This window comes from Cheilinus undulatus, linkage group 10 (assembly GCF_018320785.1).
Source record: "Cheilinus undulatus linkage group 10, ASM1832078v1, whole genome shotgun sequence".
NCBI lineage: Eukaryota > Metazoa > Chordata > Actinopteri > Labriformes > Labridae > Cheilinus > Cheilinus undulatus.
In genome coordinates this window covers 12,331,004-12,355,782 of record NC_054874.1, presented here as the reverse complement: position 1 = coordinate 12,355,782, position 24,779 = coordinate 12,331,004, and the positions used below count along the sequence as shown (strand labels likewise).

Here is a 24,779-nt window from a genome sequence, read left to right as displayed (position 1 = left end):
GGACATAGCAGGGCACTTTTCAATACTACCTTCTAAGCATTTTAAAATGAGCCCTCATTGAATAGATTGACTCACATTCTGTTTCCATCTCTCTTTTTTCTCCCTTCTCATTCTTCCTCCGTCCCAGCATGCAATTAGTTGCATCACATAGCCTGAATCAAATGATGCCTTTTCCTTTGTAAAAACCTTTCCTGCACTAATATCAATACATTCTGTCCAGACAGACATATTTTGATGAAAATGCAATGCTGTCTGTAATGCAGTGGGTGGAATAGACTTTCCCCAGCCTGGAGCAATAGAAACATGGCTGACCTATTTATTACCATAAATATCCTATATAGGCAGCTGCTTGAAGCATTCCTGTCAATTACTGCTGGTTGTTGTATTGTTGTACTTTGATCTTTGGGTGCTAATGCAATGCGTCCCTCAAGGCCGCTGCACCAGTATCATTTTCTATTAGCATCATAATCATGTATAATCTCTATCCACAAGTATAACATTTGAATGGATAAAAAAGGGGTTGGATGTGATGTTATTGTACTAGACAGATCAGATGTTAAGGTGAGGACTTCATACACATGTTAAGCTGTGTTACAAGTTGTTTTACAGACTGCGTCAGGGCTGGTTAACAATGTAATCTCAGCACAGGTGTCTCCATACTGTATATGTGCATTTGGGGGTGTTTGTGACATTGTGTAAGTGTGTGTTTCTGCGTCTGACTGTGTTTGATTATCCCTTACAGCCTCTATGGGAGAGGGATTCATTCTCACTCTGATAATGAGGGAGAGACTAGCAATGCCCTCAAGTCATTTCTCCTCTTCTCCCATCCTTCCTGTTGCATCCGCTGCTTTTTATTTCTTTCTCGCCTTTTCCCAGCCTTGCTAATCTACGCCTCTTTTCCCAGCGTTCTGTCTGTTTGGCTTTAAAATTTTTTCTCCGCTCCACCTTGGCTTGTTATCAGTGATTTCCACGCGTGTCTAAAGTTGCTGACATCAGTTTAAGGTGACCATCACATGTTAGACTCACTCTCTGCACTCATGTCATGGATTTAGATTCTGCTCGACCATTTTTCATCAGCATGGTCGATGGTTGACTATCTCTCTGCGGACTACAGCTCTGGCAGCTCTGTTTCTCCCCACAATAGCCTTACTTATCCCGCATCAATACTCCGATGTGTTGTATATTTGCCTGGTTGCTCAAATGTCCATTCCCCGCTCTCCCTCTTACCTAACTTTCCTTGTAGATCCTCGGGGGAGTGCAAAGCTAGAGTGAGTCACAGCAGTGCATCCATTAATTTTATACCAACCTTTTGCTGTCTCTCCATCTCTCTCTCTCTATCTCTGTTTTCCAGGTGACTGAAGTGGAGACTGACATTACGGAGGCCCGCTAGGAGGCCCCCCCTCCATCTCCCCCCACCACCCTCTCCTCCTCTTCCTCCTCCTCCTCCTCTCTATCCTTCGTGTCCATCGCTTGTTCTACCTGCACCCCCCTCCACCTCCACACAAACCTCAGCATGGATCTGAAGGACCGTAGGAACCGCTCCCTGACCAGGGGCCGCTGCTCCAAAGACTCCCAGTACAACACTTCGTCCCTGGATGCAGACGAGTGCCGTGTGCCCACGCAGAAGTCGTACAGCTCCAGCGAGACACTCAAGGCCTTCGACCACGAGCAGAGGCTGCACTACGGAGGCTGTGTGACTGACCTGGTTCACCACGAGGCAGATGAGTACTCCAGGCAAGGTGGGTTTGTCAAGCATCTCCTTCAAACGCTTTATGTCTCTGTAGTTCTCTCTTTCATCCATATAGTGCTGGACTAGAGGGAGAAAAAAGAAACATAAGAGAATCTTATAACATTTAATTTCTGGGTTATTCTTGTTTTGTAAATGTCACTGTATACGTCCTTGTTCACCTGGTAAAAGCAAAGGCTTGTTTTCATTTTATTGTTTGTTTTTGAAAGTACATCTAATTTTTAAAGTCTAAAATGCCAGCCTATTATTATGAAGGGTGAAATTAACAAAAATTAAATCATAAAAGTGGAGGTAATAAAAACTCATGTCTATTAAAAAATGAAATTATAAATTGTTTGGTTAATTTGTGGTTGATTTGATGAACATTGTTGCAGTTTGATGGAAATAATGGCAAATTTTAGCATTTTAATTGTTTTTATTCATAATTTAATTTAGACTCAAAAATCATGAAGGCAAGGCCCTCATTTACAATGATGTTGAGCAAATAAAAGATTAAAATATATCAAATGTGTTTTAAAGCATACAGCTCAGTAATGAGTAAAAAACCACTTAAAATAAATCAGAAATTGAAAAACACAGTCTATTAAAACAGTCAATTATGGGTCAGCATCACAAAAAGTGATGACGATAATGAAGGTGATGAAAATTAATTTGATTTAAATGACTTCGCTTGAAAAATGTGCATGAATCAAAACATTTAGGGCTCAAATGTTTAAATGAAACTCAAAGTGATTATCCAGTAATTCAATTGTATATATTCTCAATCAACTATAACATGCAACTTTTGTGATTTCCTGTTTCAAAAAAAATGTTCCTCTTCCACTCAACTTTGAACCTAAATGTCTGAAACTTCACAGTATCCACAGATAGTTTTGGGTACTATTTCAACAATAAATTAACTTTTGGGATTTTTTTTAAGGCTAGAAATTGATGTTGAAATTGATCCTTGATTGTTAATATGTACAGTTTTGTCAGTTTTGACATCAAACTGTAAACTTCTTCGATTGTTTTTGGAGTTGGGAACCTTCAGGCTCAGCCAGGTGAAGTAAGCCAGCGAGCCAGTCAGATTCACCTCCTGCCCGACATCAGGGATGTTTTTCTAGCTGCTGTGGTCTGAGTCGCTGCCAACAGGAGGTGAGTCTCACTGGCTTGCTGGCTTACTTCACCTGACTTCGCCTGAAGCTTCTCAACTCTGAAAACAATGGAAAAAATTTACAAGTTGATGTCAAAACTCACAATTACAAATCAATTTCAACATCAATTTCTAGCCTCAAAAATTCCCAGAAGTTAAGTTATTGATGAAATACCAAAAAGTCTAAAATCTCTCCACCAACGTACCAGAGCAACTGGCAAAAACATCCCAGATCTTGGGCAGGAGGCATTTTTCTGGTTTTTTAAATTTGTTAAAAAACAACACTTCTTTTGCCACAAGCTGCACTATTTTTAACAGCTATTTTTAGTCTTTACATTGAATACCTTTTAATTGTTATCACATTTAGTCATTTCTACCCTTCATAGTTTTTTGTTTAGTTTTAGTCGACGAAAACTCAAAAACATTTAAGTCTAGTTTTAGTCTATAAAGAGTCCTCACATTTTAGTCTTTACTTTTAGTCCAAACATTTGTTCTCTTGTCTTAATCTGGTCCCAAATCATGGTAGTGTGTTCTATATACCCTGCCAAACCTGGGGTCCCTGCTTTCTACGGCTTAGAGGCACAATAGCTACAAGATACGTTGTATTTTGACAGTTTTACCCACACTGGAGAAATATCATGGATTTTGAGAGTCCAAAGAAAATAGTCTAGTCATCCTGATGATAACTGAACTTACATTTAGTCAGTTTTAGTCATCAAGTATCTAATTACATTTTTAGTTTTACAGACTTTAATTGATCATAAATGCCTTGAAGTCTACAAAGACATGGGATTAAGTTATAATTTAGGCATGTACCAAAGCTAAAACCCTAAACCCTATAATCAAAATTACCCGCAGACATGCGGACTAAGCCTTAATTCAATGTAGATCCCTATCAATGATCTATCCATTTCCTCTTCTATTATAAATCTGTACCAATAGTAATAATCCCTTCAGATCATCAGAAAGAGGAGATTTTTTTAAGCCTTTTCATACCAAAGATTCTTAATAAGACAGGTTGAAACTTACAACTGCTAGCGTAGGCTGCTCTGCAACAATCTGAAAGCCTGTCAGTTAACACCACTGCAGGTGGAGAGGATAATGCGTCGTTTTCGTAGTGTCAACTTTCACATTCACTCACTTTAAAGTGATTTAATTCTTAAGTTACTGAGATATAAATCGCTCTATGAGTCAGCACTGCACTTTGTATCTTTATCATCTCAATAATGAGTAAAATCAGGCTGTGCGATTCCTGCTTGTTACTAATTACCCTTTTCATCACCATTTTATCCTATCAGTGAATTTTCACAGAACATTTAAACACACAAAGAAATGCCTTTTAGCTTAGCCTTGGTATAAAAATAGGTATCTGAGGAAACAACATTTCTCCACAGAAAATTGGCAAATATAGCACCATGTTTCCTGCTTTCATGCTAGGTGATGGAAAGGACAGAATTGTTGATCAGGCTAAAGTTTCTAAGTAAGAAATGTTTATTAAAAACTAGGATAGATGAAATGATGTCCAAAAATCACAGCATGATTTATTTTTCAAATTGAATATTCTACAAATATTTTGGGGGATTTATGGCCTATCAAAATGAGATTTCTATTTCAGATTTATCTGCTTGAAACAACCAAAGACCAGCTGTTTGTGATTTGATGACTGATCATAGATGGCCTGATTGGAGCTGCTCAGTTCAGACAGCTGCTGCCGTCCTCTTCAACATTCTGAAATAGTCTCACTGTGCTGCTGATCTTTGGTCTGAACTGGGATTTGGACTGAATGACACTCATAGTGCTGTGGAATGGACGTGTTGTACATTTTATAGCATACTATCTACACTGTAGCAGCAGCAGGCTGCATCTGTATCAATTAAAATTATTTAAGGAGTTTATGCAGGTGCATCTGAAAAAATAATATCATCAAAAAGTTCTTTTGTTTATGTGATTTGATTAAAGAAGTGTAACATCCTCATTTTCTAGATTCATCTAATACAAAGTAAAAAATGTCAAGACTTTTTGTTTTAATCTTGAAAAAAAAAATCTAAATATTAGAATACAACAAAACATAGTTTCAAAAAAGGATTTATAATACAGAAATGCTGACCTTCTAAAATGATGCTCATTTATGCACTCAGTACTTGGCTGGAGCTCCTTTTGTGCAAATTGCCATATCTATGCAATGTGGCATGTAGCCAATCAGTCCGTGGCACTGCTGGGGTGTCATGAAGCTCTGATTGCAGTCCTCAGCTCATCTGTACTGTTGAGTCTGGTGTCTCAACTTCCTCTTGACATTTTCCAAGAGATTCTCTACGGGTTTCAGGTCAGGCCAGTTGTCTGGCCAATCAAACACAATGATTCCAGGGTCAGCAAGCCAGTTCCTGGTAGTTTTGGCTTCACTGTGGAAAAGAAAATCAGAATCTTCATAAAGCTTCTGAGCAGATGGAAGTATGAAGTGCACTCAGATCTCCTGGTAGATGGCTGATGGAATTGATCCAGACTTGATAAAGCACAGTGGACCAACATCAGCAGATGTCATCGCACCTCAAACCATCACTGACAATGGAAACTGAATACACTGGACTTCAAGCACCTTGGATTCTGTGCCTCTCTAATCTTCCTCCAGACTCTGGGACCTTGATTCCAAATTAATTTCAGAATTTAGCTTAATCTGAAAACAGGGTTTTGGACCATTGAGCAATGGTCCAGATCCCATTGTCTATGGCTCAGGACTAAGAACACAACACTTGTAGCCCATGCCCTGAACCAGTCTGTGTGTGGTGGGGCTCTTGATCCACTGACTCGAGCCTCAGTCCACTCCTTGTGGAGCTCCTCTAAGTTCTTGAATCTGTTTTGTTTGACAGTCGTCTGAAGGCTGAGCTCATCACTGCTGCTTGAGTACCTCTTCTTACCACACTTTTCTCTTCTAGTCAACTTTCCATGAACATGCTTTGATACAGCCTCTGAGAACAGCCAGTCCTTTCAACAGTGACCCTCTGTGGCTTACCTTCTTTGTGGAGGATGAGAATAATTGTCCTCCAGACATTTGTCAAGTCAGCAGTCTTCCCCATGATTGTAGTTGTGTGAGAATGAAGGCTCAGGAAACCTTTGCAAATTGGACTTTTCCTCAATATTGTAACATTTTGAGAGAGTGGATTTTTGATTTTCATGAGTTGAAATGTTTCACTTTGTATGAGATGAATCTTGAATATATGGAAATGCAACTTTCAGAGGAAAAAGATGAACTTTTACTCAATATTCTAATTTTTTTTAGATGCACCTGTACCCACTCCTGTGTGCACTTCTCCAGTGATGCCAAGCTTAAAAGAGATCATTGAAAATAAAACTGACAAAATGTAGTTTTCGTCACCGATATGCTACAAGACTAAAATGTTTGTGGTCTCCTGTCAGATATTCCAAATCCATGATATTTTTCCACTTTTGCAGGCTTCACCAGAGAGGATTTTGTAGATGTACTGTGGTTCCAGGGTCTTAAAAACTTTCTGTATACAACAAATATTGAGGGCTGCCAAATACAGCCAAAAAAGCAAAAAGTACAAACTCGAGGATGTAGCAATTTCCTGTCAGATTTTACCAATTATTTCTGCTCTCAGTGCAGCTTCAGTGGGCAAGTCATTTTCCTGTCCAGCACATATGGTCGATGAGCTGAGCATAGCTCAACACTTAAACATCCCTTCCAGTGCTGTTTTGCAATTTCAATGTTACTTTTAACATCTGCTTTCACACATTCAACAGTCACTATGTTGCACTTGTAAACACTGTCGATCTGCATGCTTCTCTCATCTGTTGGGCGTCTATTGTGAGGCCTCTGTAGCGCGCCGTTAATGAAATCAGACGGTGTAAATGCTGCACTTTGCAGCAGAGAGGCAACGCAGACCTTTAGCTCAGGCAAGCCTGTCATAATGAACTTCTGTATCCCCCGGTGAGCGAGTTAGCCGATAGGCCGATAGGTCACCTCTATAGGGGTGGGCCTGCTCTCATAGGCATGTCTTTAAACTGTGTGTTTGTGCATGCGTATCTGAGTGTGTGCGTGCACATGTGTAGATGGCACCAGGACATGAAACAGGCGTTATTGATCCCTGGCTAGTGAAAGGAGTCAGGCTCAATGGGATTGATCTGTGCTAAGCTCTGTTTTCTCTGCATGGACACAGACAGGAGAGGAAGAGAGGGCCGAGTGATACGGCGCAACATTTCAAGGGAGAGAAAATAGAAATAAAATACTCCACAGAATAGAATGAATGAAGTGCTGGAGGGTCCTTGATGGTGTTTTCTAAATGGAATGTCTTCATTTGAGCCAGGAAAAAAAAGAGTTTACCTTTAAGGTTACATGTGTGACCGTGTGGATTAAAGCTTTTAAAGACATGGATCAATCTGAGGAGAATCATGCAGAGGGAAACAGGGATGCATTCAGAAGAAGAAAGCATAAAAGGAGCATACTGTTTTCACTAAAGGAAAAAAAGGAAAGAGTAAAAAAAATAGAGGATTGATTGGCGGGACGTACGTAAGCCTGGAAGTCAGTGGTGTGTTCTGCTCGGACACACTCCACTGCTGCACCATGCTGACCTCACACCAGGCAATAGCTGGTCGATACCACAGTCCTCTCAGCCTATCAGCTCCTCCGAAAGCCCAGAGCCACAGATGCATCGTGGGAAGTGTGGCCACAGGAGACCAACAGTGTTGCCGTACCATATGGACTGTGACACCACGGGACGAGGAGAAGTGCCGGAGGGAGGGAGGGAGAAAAAAAAAAAGGAGTTAGGGTGAGAAAGACGCAGCGAGAGAAGAAGCAGATAAATAGAGTTTTTCTTCCTATTTCTTCACTGTGTAACTAATAAATGAGACTGAGATGGGGGTTGAATGAGTTCTCCTTTGAACAGATTGCAGTTTTAAAGCAAGATGGTGAAAGACTTTTTTCTCCAGAAGTAACAAAAATTGCACTTAAGAGGGACTGTATTCAGATTATGTCCTTGTTGTTTTATTAAAAATGTTTTAGATGATTTGAAGTGGAGGTTTGGAATCAGAACTGACCTAGGATATTAGTAATTCATGCACTGATGAGGCCACAGAAGAAAATCTGATTAACTTTGATTAAATTGTAATGATGTTGTTCTTCGGTTGGCTGAGCCATCATGCTGTTTCTGCCTCTTGTTGAGAAGTTTTGAGGTCAGCTTTCTCAGGCTTTAATTCAGCCTTGCTTATGTGTAGGGCAGCCAATTTACAGTTAAGTTCTGTGCTAATATTGACTCGCCTACAGACATCATTAGACTGATGTGAGACAAAAAAGGTGTGAGTCAAGCACAGGTGGCACTAGAGCACCCTTTGAGCTTGTGCACTCACACATGATAAATATACACCAACAGGAACTATAACAGAGTTTCATATTGAGTTATTGACTCGCCTACAGTAGTTTGGAGAAAAGTTCATACTTCACTGACATTTATCTTGATGAATTTCTCTGTTTTTCATAGCTTGTGGCTTCATTATCCTGCATGTTCAGAGTAAACACTGCTCAGGCACAAATGCAGGCACAGAGCACATTTGACAAGTCAATTTTTTGGCCATTTTTTTTCCCACAATTTTGAAAGATCATTTGCATTGAGTTATGCAGAGCAAATTATTAGGAGTGCAGCAGATGTCCTGAGGATGTTTCCGGAGCTAAATCAAAGATCTTGATGTCATTTTTCTTAAACAATTTTCTCCAATTATCAAAATAATTTTTTACCTTAGAACAACTGGTTTAAAATGGGCATACACAATCTTCTCTATCATTTAAACGGCATTAAGAAATTATGCACTACATCAAACCGTACTCGGTGTCTTACACCAAAGCTATCATTGCCTTCTAAAATAACTTACTTTTTGCAGAACATTATGCATGACAAGCTTCACTGGAATTTCAATGTTTCCTGAAGCATAAATTCAGCTTAAAAAAGGAACACCATGTCCCATTGGAATCACATTTGGAGTGTTTTTAGAGTCTGTATATTTGTGTTTTGTGACTCTGTGCCTTCAGCAAGAACTCTTCTCTCTGAATTTACCTCCCAATCCATTAGGAAGCTGTTTTCTGCTCTAAAAGGACCAAAGAGGAGCTGATGTCAGTGACCTTTATTGATGCACACCCGAAATCTACTTATGCATTCCTCTGTCATCTATCAGATTCATTCTGCTCCAACAAATATGAAGTTGTCGGCCAAACTGTGGCTCAGTTTTGTTGGTACCTTTGCATCTACAGCCAGTTTTCTAAAATGTGATTTTTAAGTATGCAATTTATCTGCTGAATGCTAATCAGCATGCAAACCCTGAAGGCTATCCAGACTCAGCCAAATTAACTTAACTTTACTTGATATGTTTTATCAGGTAATGTTTAATTTCAAGTAAGTTTCAAGTAATGTCAGCTTGAAGTAAACAGCGCCATCTAAGGGCTGGACTGCCCAGTTTACTGATCCACACCAGTTTCCAGTAGGTGACAGTAACCAGGTTAAAGCAACATTCAAACAAGCAGAAAAAGAAGAAGAAATGTAACAGTCTGAGGTCTCTGAGGATGTGCTTGAGCCAAGTTAGCCTGCATTCCAAACAGAAGTGAGAACAACACTGAATTTCTGTGATTTCAACTTTTGTTTAAAGTAGTAGGGAAGAGAAACCATGTATGCAATTGCATAAACTTGTGCTCAAGAAACCACACAACTGTCCTGCACTGTAAAACTGAACAGATGAAGATTGTTGAAAGACATGAGTTGCATTAGCCTGGTTCAGTCAAGAAGACTCTCATCATACATTTTACCATTTTATTGCAAAATGGATATACAGTTTTTATTGTCAGAGAGAGAGGCACTGCTCAAAAGATGCTCTCTGGGTTAGTTGAGCACCATGCTTTGACTTTAATAAATACTTTAATGACAATGTGTACTGAATACAATAGAATTAGTTCAAAAGCGATAATACATAATAGCATGAATCTCAATACGAAGGTGCAACAAGCTTTATGCTATAGAGGAGGAGGCTGGGGTGGAGGAGGTTAAGCTTTGGTGGCAGCAGCAGCAGCAGCGTGGTGCATCGGCATTAATGCAAGCAGGGATTAGTGAGAGATACGTCATATTTAAATATACCACTGTGTTGAGAAAACAAGCTGTGATTGGCTGTAGGAGCTGGGAGGCAATAACTGGAATCAGTTGATCACAGCTGGCCATATGTCCTGCATGAGCTAACGCTAAGCTTCATAAATCACTATATTAGCTATTTTGGCTGTATTTTTCTGAGTTGATTAAACACGGTTTCATTTTGAGACAACAGTCAATCAAGTATTTTTAAAGTATTTTAATGTATCTTTTGCCATTGTATGCAAATTATTTAACAATCATCTCTTAATCTGCAGAGTTTTCCCAGAATGCTTTTGGACATCAGACACTTCTGCACCATGAGTGAATTACTGACTCAGTTAGAGAAGTCCTGCCTGTGGGGAGCAATTTAAATAGTATAAGGAAAATATACTGAACTCTGAGGAAGTGCACTTTTCTGGATCAAATGCATCAGTGTTTCACTGCAAGACTTAACAGTTCCCTTCAATGTCTTCATGCATTTTTTGTTATTGTACTCAATTTTAGACAATTTTGCACTGTGAGTGAAGTTACTGACTCAGTCAGGGACCTCCCCCTTGTGGGAAGCAGCCATGGATGGCGTACTGAACATGACAGAAGGAGGACCTCGTGGTGCATTGTGTACCTTTCAGTTATTGTCACTTAAGTTGGCTGACCTTTTGTGGCACAAGTGTTAGTATGTGATAGAGATAAGGGAAAATATTACCTAAAATTACCTTCTAGAATGCAATGGGTATTACTTATACTCTTGTAATTTTTACATTTTACTTTATTTTTAAAGTGTTGATACAAAGTATCTTAACTCTTTATGACCTAGCATAGAAGGCAAAAACAAAAATGAAATTATATTATGCTCAATTTGCAAAAAGACAGCATGTTTATAAAAAATAAACAGTTTACAGAAGTGCAATCACATCTCTAAGTGTGCCAGATACTTGTGAGCATACAAATGTTTGCAGAAGACCATGCTGAAACAAGAACAAATGCAACTCATGACCTGCAAGAAAACAACACGAGAAATTTGTGCAGACAAAACAACATCATATGTTATCACATACACGTGAAGTAGGAAGTGCTGTGAAAGGTAGCTGTCCAGATCATATTATAGTATTTTTTTTTTTTTTGATGTGTGCATTTTTTTTACTACTTTCTGTAAACGAAGGAAGGATATATAAGTGTAAGGAAACAGAGCTCTGGGACACATTGAATGTGTGATATATTAATGTTGCTCCCACAGTTTTAGATGCAAAAAGAACTATTAGTCTATTGCATTTGGTTGCAATTCTACCAGCAGTTAAAGATAGAAGTGCATTGGGAGCGCCGGCACTCCTGTAGGTCTTAAAGGGGTCTATGTTACTTACACCACACATGACTAGTTTATTTCCAAAAAGGTCAAGGTCAAAAAGTTAGATTTTTTTAAGGCAGTTGGTTTGCATGATTTTTAAAGTAAGGGTTACTTATTAGATTTTATATCCATATGGGAAAAAGTCCATAGTCAGTGTTTGAAGGGAAGAACCTTTCAAAATGTCTTGGAGGGCCATATTTGTTACAGGCCAATCAAAGATGTAGGCATGTGTAGCCCTGGGGAGTAACTTTGATACCTGGACTTTGGCGCTCTGTCACCAATTCCATCTGATAGTGTTAACTGAATAACCTATACTAATACTTTCCAGAGAGTGGGCTGAGGTACCATAGGTGGGTCGGAAGAGGTCATTATTAATGAACAAAAACCCTAAAATTGATTTTAAATTGAAATCATTTTTATATGTTAATATTATTTTATTTGAAAGTCCCAGAATTAAGAAAACACAGTCAGGAGATTTAACTCACCTTGTTAAATTAACCAGCCCAACTCTGTTTAATACACTATGTCACTTGCTTCTTGGTTTGAAGAATTGCTTAAAAAGTGCTTTTGGACACAATTCATAATTACTTCAGTTTGCTACATTAATAAATAATGCTGAAATTTTGTAGTAAACAATGCTGAAATTCTACACCTTGACTTAACTGTTTTTCACATTTTTAGAGAATGTGCAGACTTCTAGAAAATCCTTTTTCTTTTCACTTTATTTTCCAGTGTTTAAACACTCACTGCCCCAAATGGATCCTTGCAGAATTTGATAAAGAGGGTTTGGTTTTGTTTTCCAACAGACTCCCCGCTTACATTGCATCTCAACTGCACTGCTTCCCCATTACACACTTATTACCTTGTCTGCTTGGATAAGCACAGCCAAACAACACTTTCCTCCCTCACCATAACATGCAGCAGCATGGAACGCCAATTACCAGTGTTCACTATTTAACACCACAAAGCCTGGCGTACACGAAATAAGACAAAGGTTCATTCATGATAGCCAAAAACATCAGAGAGTGATTTGCCTGGTTTATTTTATTTGCCATGTTTAATCTTTAGTGTGTTTTTCTCAGATTATCAGGTTAGTTTCTGCATTGCTGTCTGCTCAACAGACAGGAGGGAGGGCTTCTTTTTCTCAGTAAGTGGACATTTTGCAGGGTCTCCTCTCATTTTTGGACCAAAAACAGCATAAAGATGCACCATACCTCATGTCACACGCACAAAAATGGTCCTTTTAATGAGATAAAGGCTTCTGATTTGTCTACATGTTGTGTTGGTTTAGTTAAGAATTATTGTGTGGTTCCTGCAAAAATGTATTTCATATTATTATATTTGCTTGCTGTGAATGCTTTTAGTTGATTGTCCCCCTTATTGTTCTTTGCCTTGGGCCTACTAGGGCATACCTGAATGTCAGTACATATACAGAACGTGTAATCTTTAACAAGCCGCTCTGGGCATAGCAGAGGAGCACATCACATCTCCTCTGTCCTTTCACCTCTCTACCTCCATGATCTTTCCACCCATACTGCACAGATCCCTACCTCCCATTCAACACATGCTCAGCCTGTGTCATCACTGCCGGGCCTCCTCAGGACAGAAGGCATTATCACAGCCACATCTGTCTCTAGAAGATTTGTCTTTCATTTCAGGAGGGTCGAAATGAGCGCCTCTACATTCTCCACTGCTGCTTTGCCCCAAGGGAAAGAAAGCACATAGAGAATCCAGCACCCACCTGCCAGCCTTACTGCCTGGACAACACTCAGCATCATCTTCCATCCCTGCTCATTCTGTTTCACTCTCCCTCTGATGGTTTTTTTCCATCTCTCTTTTTTTTTGCTGCTTTTTATGCCCTTTTTTGCTCTTCTGTCACACATTTCATTTCTGGCCCCCTGGTCTCATTCTTTTTTCCCCCATCTCTCTCACCCTTGCTGCTTCTGTGTTGTTGCTTTAGTGCTCATATTGCACATTTCTAATGTTGAGGTGCTTCTCTTTAGTTCTGATAACAAACCTACTGAGTGTCTTTGTGAGTGTTTCACAAAAAGCCCCCCTCATCATATGAGCTCCATACCATTACCTCTGATTACCAAAGCTGCTCTGAAATGTGCTAATATAGCCAGAATGAGTCATACCTATAAGACACAACAATGGTCATATTTACTTTTTTTCTGCTTGCTATTCCTCCATCATCTTTTATGTGAACAATGGCCACAAAGTCCAAAAACTCTGCCAGGCACTCACATGCTGGCATGATTGCTTCTGTTGCTTATTTGAGGCCGAATGGCAAGGAAATTGCACTAGTGGGTGTTCTGGGGAAGCTTTTTACTTGAAAAGCATCCCCTGCATCCTCTGTATTCTCCATTCTTCTGGGAGAAAAGACTTCCCAGTATTTGTAGAAGCAGCAGCAGCATCTCACAATATGCCCTCTTCAGAGACACAGGAACTAAACCTGACACCACAAGGAGAGCTAGGCTATATTTGATGGGCTTGAAGAATCCTTGGTGATTGGCTGACTGGCAAGAGAATGGTTTAAAATGATTTATGTAGTCCTTGATTATGTCAATTAGTTCTTAGAAAGAGTTTTAAACTTGTTTAAAATTGGCAAACTATATTTAAAGCTTAGGTGGTTCTGAATGCTATAGGCACATTAAGAGAAAGCAGTCAACACAGCCCCCTTTGGAAGAAACTAGTCGAGTGTACTTTGTTAGAGATAGGATGATTTCACCTTGTTATATGGCTCATTTTGATCTACTGTTTGGGTCTGCAGTCTTTCAAAGAGACAAAAATACAGTGCCTGTTAAACGTTTTCATCCCATTTGATGTTTTTTACTCTTTAATTGATCATCAGTTTTCCTGGATACCATTACACAATGAAGACAAAAGAACACTCAAAGCAACTCAGAGAAGACGTCAAAAGGTAAATTCAGGGGATGGATACAAAAGAAATACCAAGCCACTGAACATCCTCACTGGAGTTTAGTTAAATCCATCATCAATAAATGGAAAGAATATGAAAATCTGCATGGATCGGGCCATCCTCACAAACTGAGTGAACGTGCAGGAAGGAGACTAGCGAGAGAGGCCACCAAGACCCCTATGACTACTGAAGGAGTTACAAGCTTCAGCAGCTAAGATGAGAGACACAACACCTGTTGCCTGGGTTCTTCACCAGTCAAAGCTTTATGGGAGAGTGGCAAAGAGAGAACCACTGTTGAAGAAAACTCAAATTAAATATGGACTAGAGGTCACAAAAAGGCATGTGGGAGACTCCATGGTCAAGATGGAGAAGGTTCTTTGGTCTGATGGGACCAAATGGTGCTTTTGGCCATCAGTATACTTCACCACAAACACATTATCCCCACTGTTAAGCACGGTGGTGGCAGCATCATGCTGTGGGGATACTTCTTAGCAGTTTGCCCTGGAAGGTTTTTAAAGATAAAATGAATGTGGCAAAATACAGAAAAAACCTTGAGGACAATCTTATTCAGTCTGCAAGAGAACTTCAGCTTGGGAGATTTACTTTCAAAGGCACTGTACATCCAGACTTAGAAATTAGAGTTTTTCTTTTTTTTTTTTTTTTTAACTGTGGCTTTGTCATGCTGTTTGAAGATTTTTTTTTTGGCCCTGTCTTGTACCACGGTGCAAGTCACAAACCCCAGTGCACACAATTTGTTAACTTGATCAAAATACACTCTTTGTCTGTTGTTGAGGACTCAAATTAAGCTAGGATGAGAAATGTATGGCTATTACTGTGCTCTGTAAGACATTCAATCTTTGAATATTTGTTGCTTAGACAAACTAGGGTGCCACCGGCAAAATATTTCTGTCCACAAACCCCATTCACAAGGTCTTGTCGTCACAGTGGTTGGCTTGGGTTCAAATCAAAGCTGTGGTTCCTTTCTCGCATGTCCTTCCCCATCTGAATTAATGAAAGCACAAAAGTGACCCTAAATAGCTAAATAACATGGTACAAATGGCTCCGATTGCAGTAATGTATTTATAGCTTCCAGTCATATGACTGTTATGACTGTCTGGAGGGTACAGTGAGCTTTGGAGAGTAGTGTCCACTATTGAACACTTTGAAACAAGCAGCACTGGCTTGTAGTTTTCTTTCTGTACAGAGCATGTTTGTTAACTTGATCCTTCAGCTGCAAAGGATATGAATTACAGCTTTTGGGCGCTTGCAATACTTAAACAGCACCTAAAGAATCGTTTTAATTGCTAAAATTCCTGACCAGAATTTCACTGTGGTGATGTCTGCATATATTGAAGGGGAAATCCTGCTACAAACTGTAACGCCCTAATGCAGCTTTCAGCATTTGGGCTTTGAGTCTGACTACTCAAAGCCCTGTTTTAGGTCACACTCACCCATTTGATCCACATTTTCACCTTGATGGCAATGGCTGCTATGTAGAATCGCCATAAATTTATCCCATTCTTATGCATCAATATTCAATAGCACACCAATGACACAGCAGTAAGCGCAAATGGGGGTCAAGTGCCAAAGAACACATTGACGTGTGACTGTACAAGCTAGAGATTGAACACATGACCTTTCTTTTGTGAGATGGCCAGCTCTCTCTACTGAGCGAGTACATAGCCACTGAACCACCTGAGCCACAATGACGAAGTAGGTTAGGTTGGGTTAGTAATGCTGCTGGTGGGCAAGTGAAGGGCAAGAAATTCACAGACTATCAACATAGGTGAGTTATAATTATTTAGCATTGGGTAGTTTACTCATCATCATCAGAGCCAGGGAGCGGCTTGCCTTGAATATATTCTCAAAACCCCCAAATCATGCGGGGATGAAAAAAGTGTGTTGCAAATGAGTGCTATGAAAGAACAATGCAAAAAGTAACAGATGATAATAAACACCTGTGCATGGAGTTTGCAAAATCTCCATGTGAAATCCAAGCAGATTTTCACATGTTCTGCATTGAGGAGAATTCCTTCTTGCCACTCTGCAATAAGCCTAGATCAGTAGAGGGATGCATTGATGGTTGGCCTTCTGGAGCTTTGTCCCATCTCCACACAGGATTTCTGGAGCTCAGTCAGAGTGACCATCAGGTTCTTCGGCACCTCTCACTCTGAGGTCCCTCTCTCCGGATTGGTCAGTTTGGCAGAATGATCAGGTCTTGGAAGAGTCCTGGTTGTGCCAAACTCCTTCCATTTGAGAATTTTGGGGGTCACTGTGCTCTTGGGAACTTGCAGTGCAGCCAACTCACCTTCCCCAGATCTGTGCCTTGCAACTATCCTGTCTCTGACCTCTGCAGGTGGTTCCTTTGACCTCATGACTTGGGTTTTGCTCTGATATGCATTGTCAGCTGCGAGGCCTTCTATAGAGAGGTGCATAGCTTTCCAGTACCAATCAGCTTTATTTACCACAACTGGACTCTATTCAAGGTGTAGAAACATTTCAGAAAACATCAAGAGAAAAACCAAAGGAGGTCTGATTACTTTCTGAATGCATTGTTGCAGCATTATAGGGGAATGGAGTAATTCCTGGCTTTTACATTACAGGGACTTTTACTTAAATATCAGGACCACTGTCAGTAGTCACTTTCAGTCTGTTTTTTGGGGCAGTAATGAAAGTTATTGGCTGTTATGTGTAGCTGTAGTTAACACTTTTTTTATGGCAGGATTAGGAGAAGACTATTCTGTTGTTCTCTAAAGGGACAGTGAAGTGTCTATTGGCATTGATACAAATCTTCCCCTCTCTGGGTTTTCTGAAATCCTGTAGAAGTAAAACCTGGACTTGTCTCCTGGTCATATAGTGAGTTAAATTGATAATCTTTGATTTGAAAGTAATTTCAAAAAAGGAAAGAGCACAGAGGTGGCATCTGAGAGCTTTGAGTACTTCATACCATACTGCAGAAGGAAACTTTTTCTGCCTGCCATTTAAGTGATTCCATAAGAGTGTATGACGCCACATGAAAGCTATGAATAGCCTAGCGTCCACGTCATCACCCCTCTAGTTTCTCCTTAAAGGGACCGTGCTAATTGGCATTGCCTCTGGCTAATACACATACTGTTTACAAGTGCCTCACGCAATTCCACTTCAAAAACATTAAGCTATCCCTTTTACAGTTCTTTGACGTTTCTTCACCAGTGATTTTGGCAGCTTAGTCAGGGCTCTTTCCCAGTGGTGCTTTTGGGATAGTGTGTACCACATTTTATCGCTCGCAGCTGCCGATGACATCACGGGTCACAGGAGTAGCACATATCAGTCTGCCGATCTCCACAGATAGTGACAAGGACATGCAGCCTCTAAAGATTTGGACTTTCAAACAGGAAGTTAAAGATTGCCGACTCTGCAAAAAAGGGAGGGGAATAAAAACTAAATGCAGTGTGTGCTTGAACGTGTGTGTGAGAGCATTTCATCGGGTTACAGTCAATCTGGACGGCTGATGATCAAAGAGAGAACAAAGCAGCTGCATGCTATTAAAAATAAATGACGCCGAGATTAAATGCAATCCTTCCCCTCTTCCCCCCGATCACTCTTTATCTTTGTCTCCTCCCTGGCATCCTGCACCTCTGCCAGCTGCTGACACTCTGAAGCGTCACGTAGCTGCAGAAACAGAGCAGAGACGAGTCACAGAGGAATATCCCGGGGCCGAATCCACTCCTTCACTCTGCAACACGCTCCCACTCACTCCCAATATTAAGTCATTTATAGCCTTGAAACTGCTCATGTGGGTTTGTACGTGTGCCCCCAACATATGCAAGGAGGTTTGTTAAGGGGGACTTAAGTCAAAGTAACATCTGGTCCAACATTTGGTGCTCGGCACACAGTAAGACTGCTGTACATGTCAAAAGGCCCTTGACTCTATACATGAGCTCATTCCTCTGCATCACATAAGGAACTAACCCTAACGCAAAAAGTAAGGAAATTTGTGTTAGGTTATTTCTTCTATGTAACAATGCTTTTTGGCAATAAATCTTATACCACTGAAAAGCCTATTTAGTTCCCTTTTAAATGATTCCACATTAGTAAGGAACGTGTATTTGTGGGATGAGCAACAGAGCTGAGTATGTGGGTTGCACCCATGAAAAATAAGTGCAATCTGCATACTCTTTTTTCCTGCTTGGTTTCAATCCTGTGTCATATCCCTCAGAAATGTATGCCTTTTTGGGAATCTTCTTTCCTTTATCATCAGCAGAGAAAAAATCAGCCATCCAACCAAAAATACGTGTCAGTGTTGTTATATTTAACTGGTAGATTTCGGGCGGACATATTCTAACTGTTAACTACACATCCAGTGCATCACATGTAGACAGCAACACAACTCAAAAAAGTAGGGACAGGACGGTGAAAGGCTCGGAGCGTAAGTGATACTAAGGAAAGAAACAGCAGGAGGAAAATTTTGCAACCAGTGAAGTTATAGGCAACTGGTCAGTAACATTGCTGGGTATATAAGGAATATTTAAAAGGAGCTCAGAAGTGAAGATGGGCAGAGGTTCACCAATCTGCAAAAACCAGGCATTAACGATCACATTCAGAAAAAAAAACTGTAATGCAGCCACCATTCTTTGCTGCTGCAGTGGGCCCTTTGGTTCTTCTTCGCTGCTCTAAAAACGGTAGCCTGTGCATGCAATGTTTTGCAGCAGCAAAGAATAGCTGATTTTTAGTTTATAGTGCTAACATTTATCATGGCTAAATGGCTAACACATACAGCTAAACCAAACTGTATCGGATCGGTGCACAAACTCCTGTACTCGCTGATATGAAAACCTGCATTTTTAGCAGTATCGAACGTTTTTCTAATATTGGTATCTGAATCTGAACAGCCCTAGTCTATATCGGATGATCTTGGGGCTCTAAAGCAGCACTGGATTAAAAACAGGCAGGATTCAGGACTGGAAATCACTGCATGGGCTCAGTAACGCTTCCAGAAATCATTAATTGTTGACAAAGTTCCTCATGCCATCCACAAATGGAAGTTAAAGCTGTATCATGTAAAGAAGACAAGATCCAGAAACACTGCCATCTTCTAAAGTAAAATGGAAAACTATTCTGTGGTCAGATGAATCGATATACGATCCAGAAATGCTAATGTTTTCTGGACCAAAGCTCATTTAAGAACTGGCTAAGGTAAAATGGAAAAGTATTCTATGGTGAGATTAATCGAACCATGAGCCAGAAATGTCACTGTCTTCTGGACCTAAGCTGATTTGAAATGGACTAAGGCAAAATGGAAAACTTTTCTTTGGTCAGATTAACAGTTTTTGAATTTGATATTCTTAAAACCACAGATGCAGACTTAAGAAGAGCAGGACCATCCAGCTTGTCATCAGCGCACAGTTCAAAACCCTGCATCTGTCATGGTATGGGGTTGCATTAGTGCCTATGGCATGGGCAGCTTATACATCTAGAAAAGCACTATCAATGCTGAAAAATAGACAGAGATTTTAAAGCAATATATGCTCCCATCCATCCAATGTCCTTTTCATTGAAGGCCTTGCATCTTTCAGCAAGACAACCCGGTCAGGGTTTTGAACAAGCCTGTCTGCAGTCCAGACGTTTTAACAATATGAAACATTTGGTGTATCATGAAACATAAAACCCGGCAAAGAAGACCCAGGACTGTTGAGCGTCTAGAATCCTACGAGCTCCTACTGTCCTACCGTCATGCTCTACTTGTGGGGTTTTTGTGCCCAGCTCTTTGTGAGTGATCCAGCACCAGCACTTCATTATGCATGGCAGCACCTTCATCTGATTGGACTTGAAGCACTTTGTTGCATTTCCTAATGTTGTTTCCTCCTGTTTAGATCTTTGCTTGTGTTGTACTTAATCTCAGATGTGCATTGCTTTGGACCAAAGCGTCTGCTAAATTACATCGTATCATTGTAACATTGAAACATAGGGTGTAGTGTGGATTTAACAACAGAACTAATCCTATGCAACAGGAGACATAACTTTATGTTCCCTTTGCTGCCACTCAAAAACATAACTTCACCAACCATAGCTCAGTTTGTGGATTCTATCTGTGCTTGCAAAGTGGAAGCACTCGCTATTAGCACTGATGTTGGCACAGATGCACACACACACACACATGTAAACACCCAGTAGCAAATGAGACAAATAATAGGAATGGGCCGGGGAAATCTTTGCTGAAGGTGCCAGCTATTTAGAACCGGAGCCGGCTCTTGTTCACACACGTACACACACTTACATAAGGTACAAACCCACATACACACAAATATTGGGTAACAAACAAGGCAATTAATTGACAGAGTCCTGGGAAATGCATGCTGACATCTGCAATTTTCCTTGGCTTAAAATCATTTATTAGACAATGTTGTGTGGGTTTTGGGAGAGTTGAGTTAATCTATGTTTACTATGTAATGACCCTCTTTGACTCTGCTTTGGCAGCTTTTGATAAATGAGGCAGATTGTAAATGTCAGTGTTATCAAGTGTGTGTGTGTTTTTCTCTTTTTCTGCAGAGCCACTTTCCTAGGCTGTAATTAAACGTGTTCACCAGCCACAGAATTCAGATGTGTTTGCATGTCGGTAGCGTGCCTGAATGTATGCCATGTTTCTTACACACATATACGGTTAGATCGTATCTCCCGGAGCTGTGGGGACTAAACAGATAGCAGTTCAAATAATTTGCTTTACTACTAAGGTAGCTGCGTGTGTAACTAGAATTAAATTATTGTACAGATGCAGATGCAACACAAATGATGCAGATGAAGACACAATATGATGACCTGATGTTGGGGGACTGACACACATGTTGGTAAAATTAAAGATGTTGAATCGATACAGTAAAAAAAAAAAAAAGCCAGTGCAGAGGCAAAGACTGTCACATTTAATATTACTGTCACATCAAGATAAATTGATATTAAGATTTATCTGTAGGTCAGTCCATGATTTTGCCACCCTTTCATTATTCACATTATACTCATGTATTTTCTGCCTGTTACCCAGCAACAGATAGCATTTTCAATGGGTTTTCATAATCTGATGAATACTTTTTTTATACTATGACAGCTAAATGATTTCCAGGGTGAAACTAACATTTTTTTCCTCTTACTCTTTCTACAAACCTTTGATTTTGGTTAATACATTTCCAGGCAGATGTTAAAACATCTGTATGATCAAGGATAAAGAGCAAAATAGCAAAGTGAAGGTTTGAGACCCAAGGGAATAAATCAGTAGGAAATATTTAGAAAGAATATTCCCATGAATTTATGAATTCATATACTACAAAGACTCCTTAAGTATTTTTTTGTTTGTTTTTTGTTTTTTGTTTTTTTGTATGCTTTCAGTAAAACAGATAGTATAGATCCATTTTAATTTTAACATACAGTAGATCAAAAGGAAGATCTTGTTATGTAGAAGAAAGAAAAAACTAGTTTTAGATGTAATTAACATTAAGCCAGTAAACAATGGCAAATGGTGAAGAGATTAACACAGATGAAGTGCCTATGATAAATATTTACTCCTTTGGATGTTCTACCCTTTTACTAATTTTACAAATCAATCATGGTCAATACAATTTGACTTTTTGAGAAAATAAAGACCCTGTACAAGTCTTCCAGGGTCAGCTGCCAAGAAGCATCCTTGCAACATGATGATGCCACCACCGTGCTTCACAGTGGGGATGGTGTGTTTGTGGTGATGTGCAGTTTTTGGTGTCCCCAGTCACTCATTTTGTGAGGACGGCCTGATCAAGGCAGATTTACACATGTGCCATATTCCCTCCGTTTCTTGATGATGGATTTAACTGATCTCCAGGGGATGTTCAGTGGCTTGGAAAGCTTTTTGTATTCATCCTCTGACTTATACTTTTCATTAACCTTTTTACTAAGGCGCTTGAAGTGTTCTTTTGTCCTCAAGTTAATGGTGGCCAGAAATACTGATTAACCAGTGACTGGACCTTCCAGACACAGGTGTCTTTATGCTACAATCACTTGAGTCACATTCACTGCACTCAGGTGATCCCATTTCACCAGTTGTGAGACTAATGGCATCGCTGGACCTCTTTTGAAATAGGTCAGTCACTTTAAAGGGGGTGAATATTTATACAGTCACTTATTTTACATTACATATTTCTATTTAATTGATATTACAAATAATCTGTTTTCACTTTGACGTTAAAGACGTGTTTCCTTCTCAGAGAGCTAGATTATATTGACCATGACTGATTTATGAAATCAATAAAAGGGTAAAACATCCAAGGGGGTGAATATTTTTAAATGCACTGTAGCTATTACGGCAGTTTTTAACAGACGTGGACAACATTCCTTCATAAAAAGACGAGTATAGAACCTAACTGAATGCTTTTCTCAGTGGAAAAGAAATTTTTATACTTCTGTCAGTTTCAGCAAGACCAGTGGTAATAGTGTCAACTAAAACAATAAAGAGAGCAGGTAGAGAGCGAGAGAGAGAGAGAGAACATACAGAGGAGAAGACATGAATGACAACATGGGAAACTTTTAAGATCTTTCTGTGCAGCTTTACACGGCTGCCGCCTTGTTTACTGGTGCTTTCTGCAACAGCCCATAATATGGATAATGATGATAATAATAATAATAACAATGACCATCTCAGTGCAGTAAAATGCTAATCTTTTACTTTTATTTTGCTATCCGTCAATCACTGAAATCTCCTCTCAGCTGAGCACTTGGGAACAGGGGTTGCTGCTGGAAACATACAGGCATCTTTCTTAGGATCGGAATGATTTTAGGCAAGCCTTTCTAAATGCACAGCAAAAGTAAGTTGCAACTTTGTTTGTCTCAGATGCATATATTCACTCTCATCTCTTCACATTTACAAAATACACCAAAGTACAACAGTTAGCTTTGTTCCCCATTCTGTCAGGGAGACAGTAGACTTGATGTCCTATCGAGCTAGATGAGCGATATTTAACCAGATTTTTGCAATAGTTTTATCTCAGCAACAGGTAAAATAGGATGTAAAACTAGGCATAATAAAAACAGCAGTTTGGGTTCACTCCCACTTAATACTGCATATTGAGCTAAGCAGAGGCTTAGAACAAGCCCACCAACTCTGACCAAATGTTAAATAAGGGTATTTTAAGCTGCAAACAGACAATTTGTGTCCACTTTAGTTTAATCCATCAATGTATCAGGAAAAAATACCAGCCATTTTTCTAGTCAAAGTAGAACAGATACAGTGAAGTACAGTGTCAATGAGTTGATCATTGAAAATTCTATTTTCATCATTTTTGGCTCCACTTAGATTTAATAAGCGATTTGAGAGGAAGGTTTTTCTTGTCAGGAGGTCAGATACAGAGTAGGACAGGTTGAGAAGTGTCTATTGGGGGTCTGCACAGTACTTAGCAAGGAGGCCTACATTTTCCAGCACTGTAATGGCCTTATACTAGAAATAGAGAAGACATAAGTACACTTGCAAAATGAAGGACACAGTAAGAATGCACAATGCGTTAACAGGATCTTTTTATTATCTTTTAGCCTGCATGCCAGGATAAAACAAACAAACAAAAAATCTTTGTGAATCCAGAAACAAACTTCTTTCTTCCAAACCCCTGAAATTGCCTAAATATTTGTAATTTAAAATTTCAGAATTTAACAATTATCATATTAACAAAATATCTCTGAGGAAATAACTGTTTTGGTTTGTATTAGCATGCAAGGAGTTAAATAAGAGAATTCACCACCTTTTAGATCTGGAATGCTTTCAGAGGTCCTGGGTATCATGGCCCTTATCTCTTCTCAGCGAATGAGCTTTGGTATCATCTACGTCAGTGGTTCCCAACCTGAGGCTCGGGCACCACTACACGAGGTGCCAGACATCTCAGGGGAGATGCAGGCCCCTGTCTGCTCTGATTATATCAAAATGATGTACATAAATATTTCATAAAGCCATGATTAGAAACATAATGTACTAGAGCAATCCTAAAAGATGAAAAAATTAAGAGAATCGGTTAATTTTTGAGTGAAAAAATAAAAATAATTGGAATCTTCCTGAAATTATAAAGCCGTAAAATTACAAGAAATTTTTGACACTAAAAACTAAAAAATGTCAAATTTTGAAATCATTCATTTACAAAACCAATAAATAAATAAATAAATAAATAAAAAATAAAAATACAAGAAACTGAAAGCAGTGGTTGGATTTTGGACTTTTTGGTCTTAAAAAATTCTGTTTTGGATGACTAACATTTACAATTTTTAAAGTAAAAAAACTTCTGTCTCGTAAATCAGCACCTTTTAAACCTGAGTATTTTGAGTTGCTACTTGAAAATGAACAAATCCTCTTTATCATTATTATTTCCTTTATCATTATTATTTCCTCTCTGCCATTGTAATGGATAATTTATAAACAGATCTTTTTTCAAGTACAGATGTATATTAAGACTCATTATGTCGGAATTTTATCAATGAAAACATTTAAAAAAGATATTTAATTTTTCCAAGTGGGTTGTGGGGGCAGGGGCTTAGGC

At 39.4% G+C, this 24,779-nt stretch overlaps 1 protein-coding gene across 1 annotated transcript in view; it reads left to right on the top strand.

The window, feature by feature from the left end:
• Positions 1-1,500: 1,500 nt before the first annotated feature.
• The window catches only part of tenm2 (teneurin transmembrane protein 2), a 274,412-nt gene continuing 251,133 nt past the window's right edge, over positions 1,501-24,779 (top strand). The window contains exon 1 of the mRNA XM_041797918.1: positions 1,501-1,739. Within this exon, the coding sequence (XP_041653852.1) occupies positions 1,514-1,739 (226 nt within the window). The 5' untranslated portion in view covers positions 1,501-1,513. The remainder of the gene's footprint in view (positions 1,740-24,779) is intronic.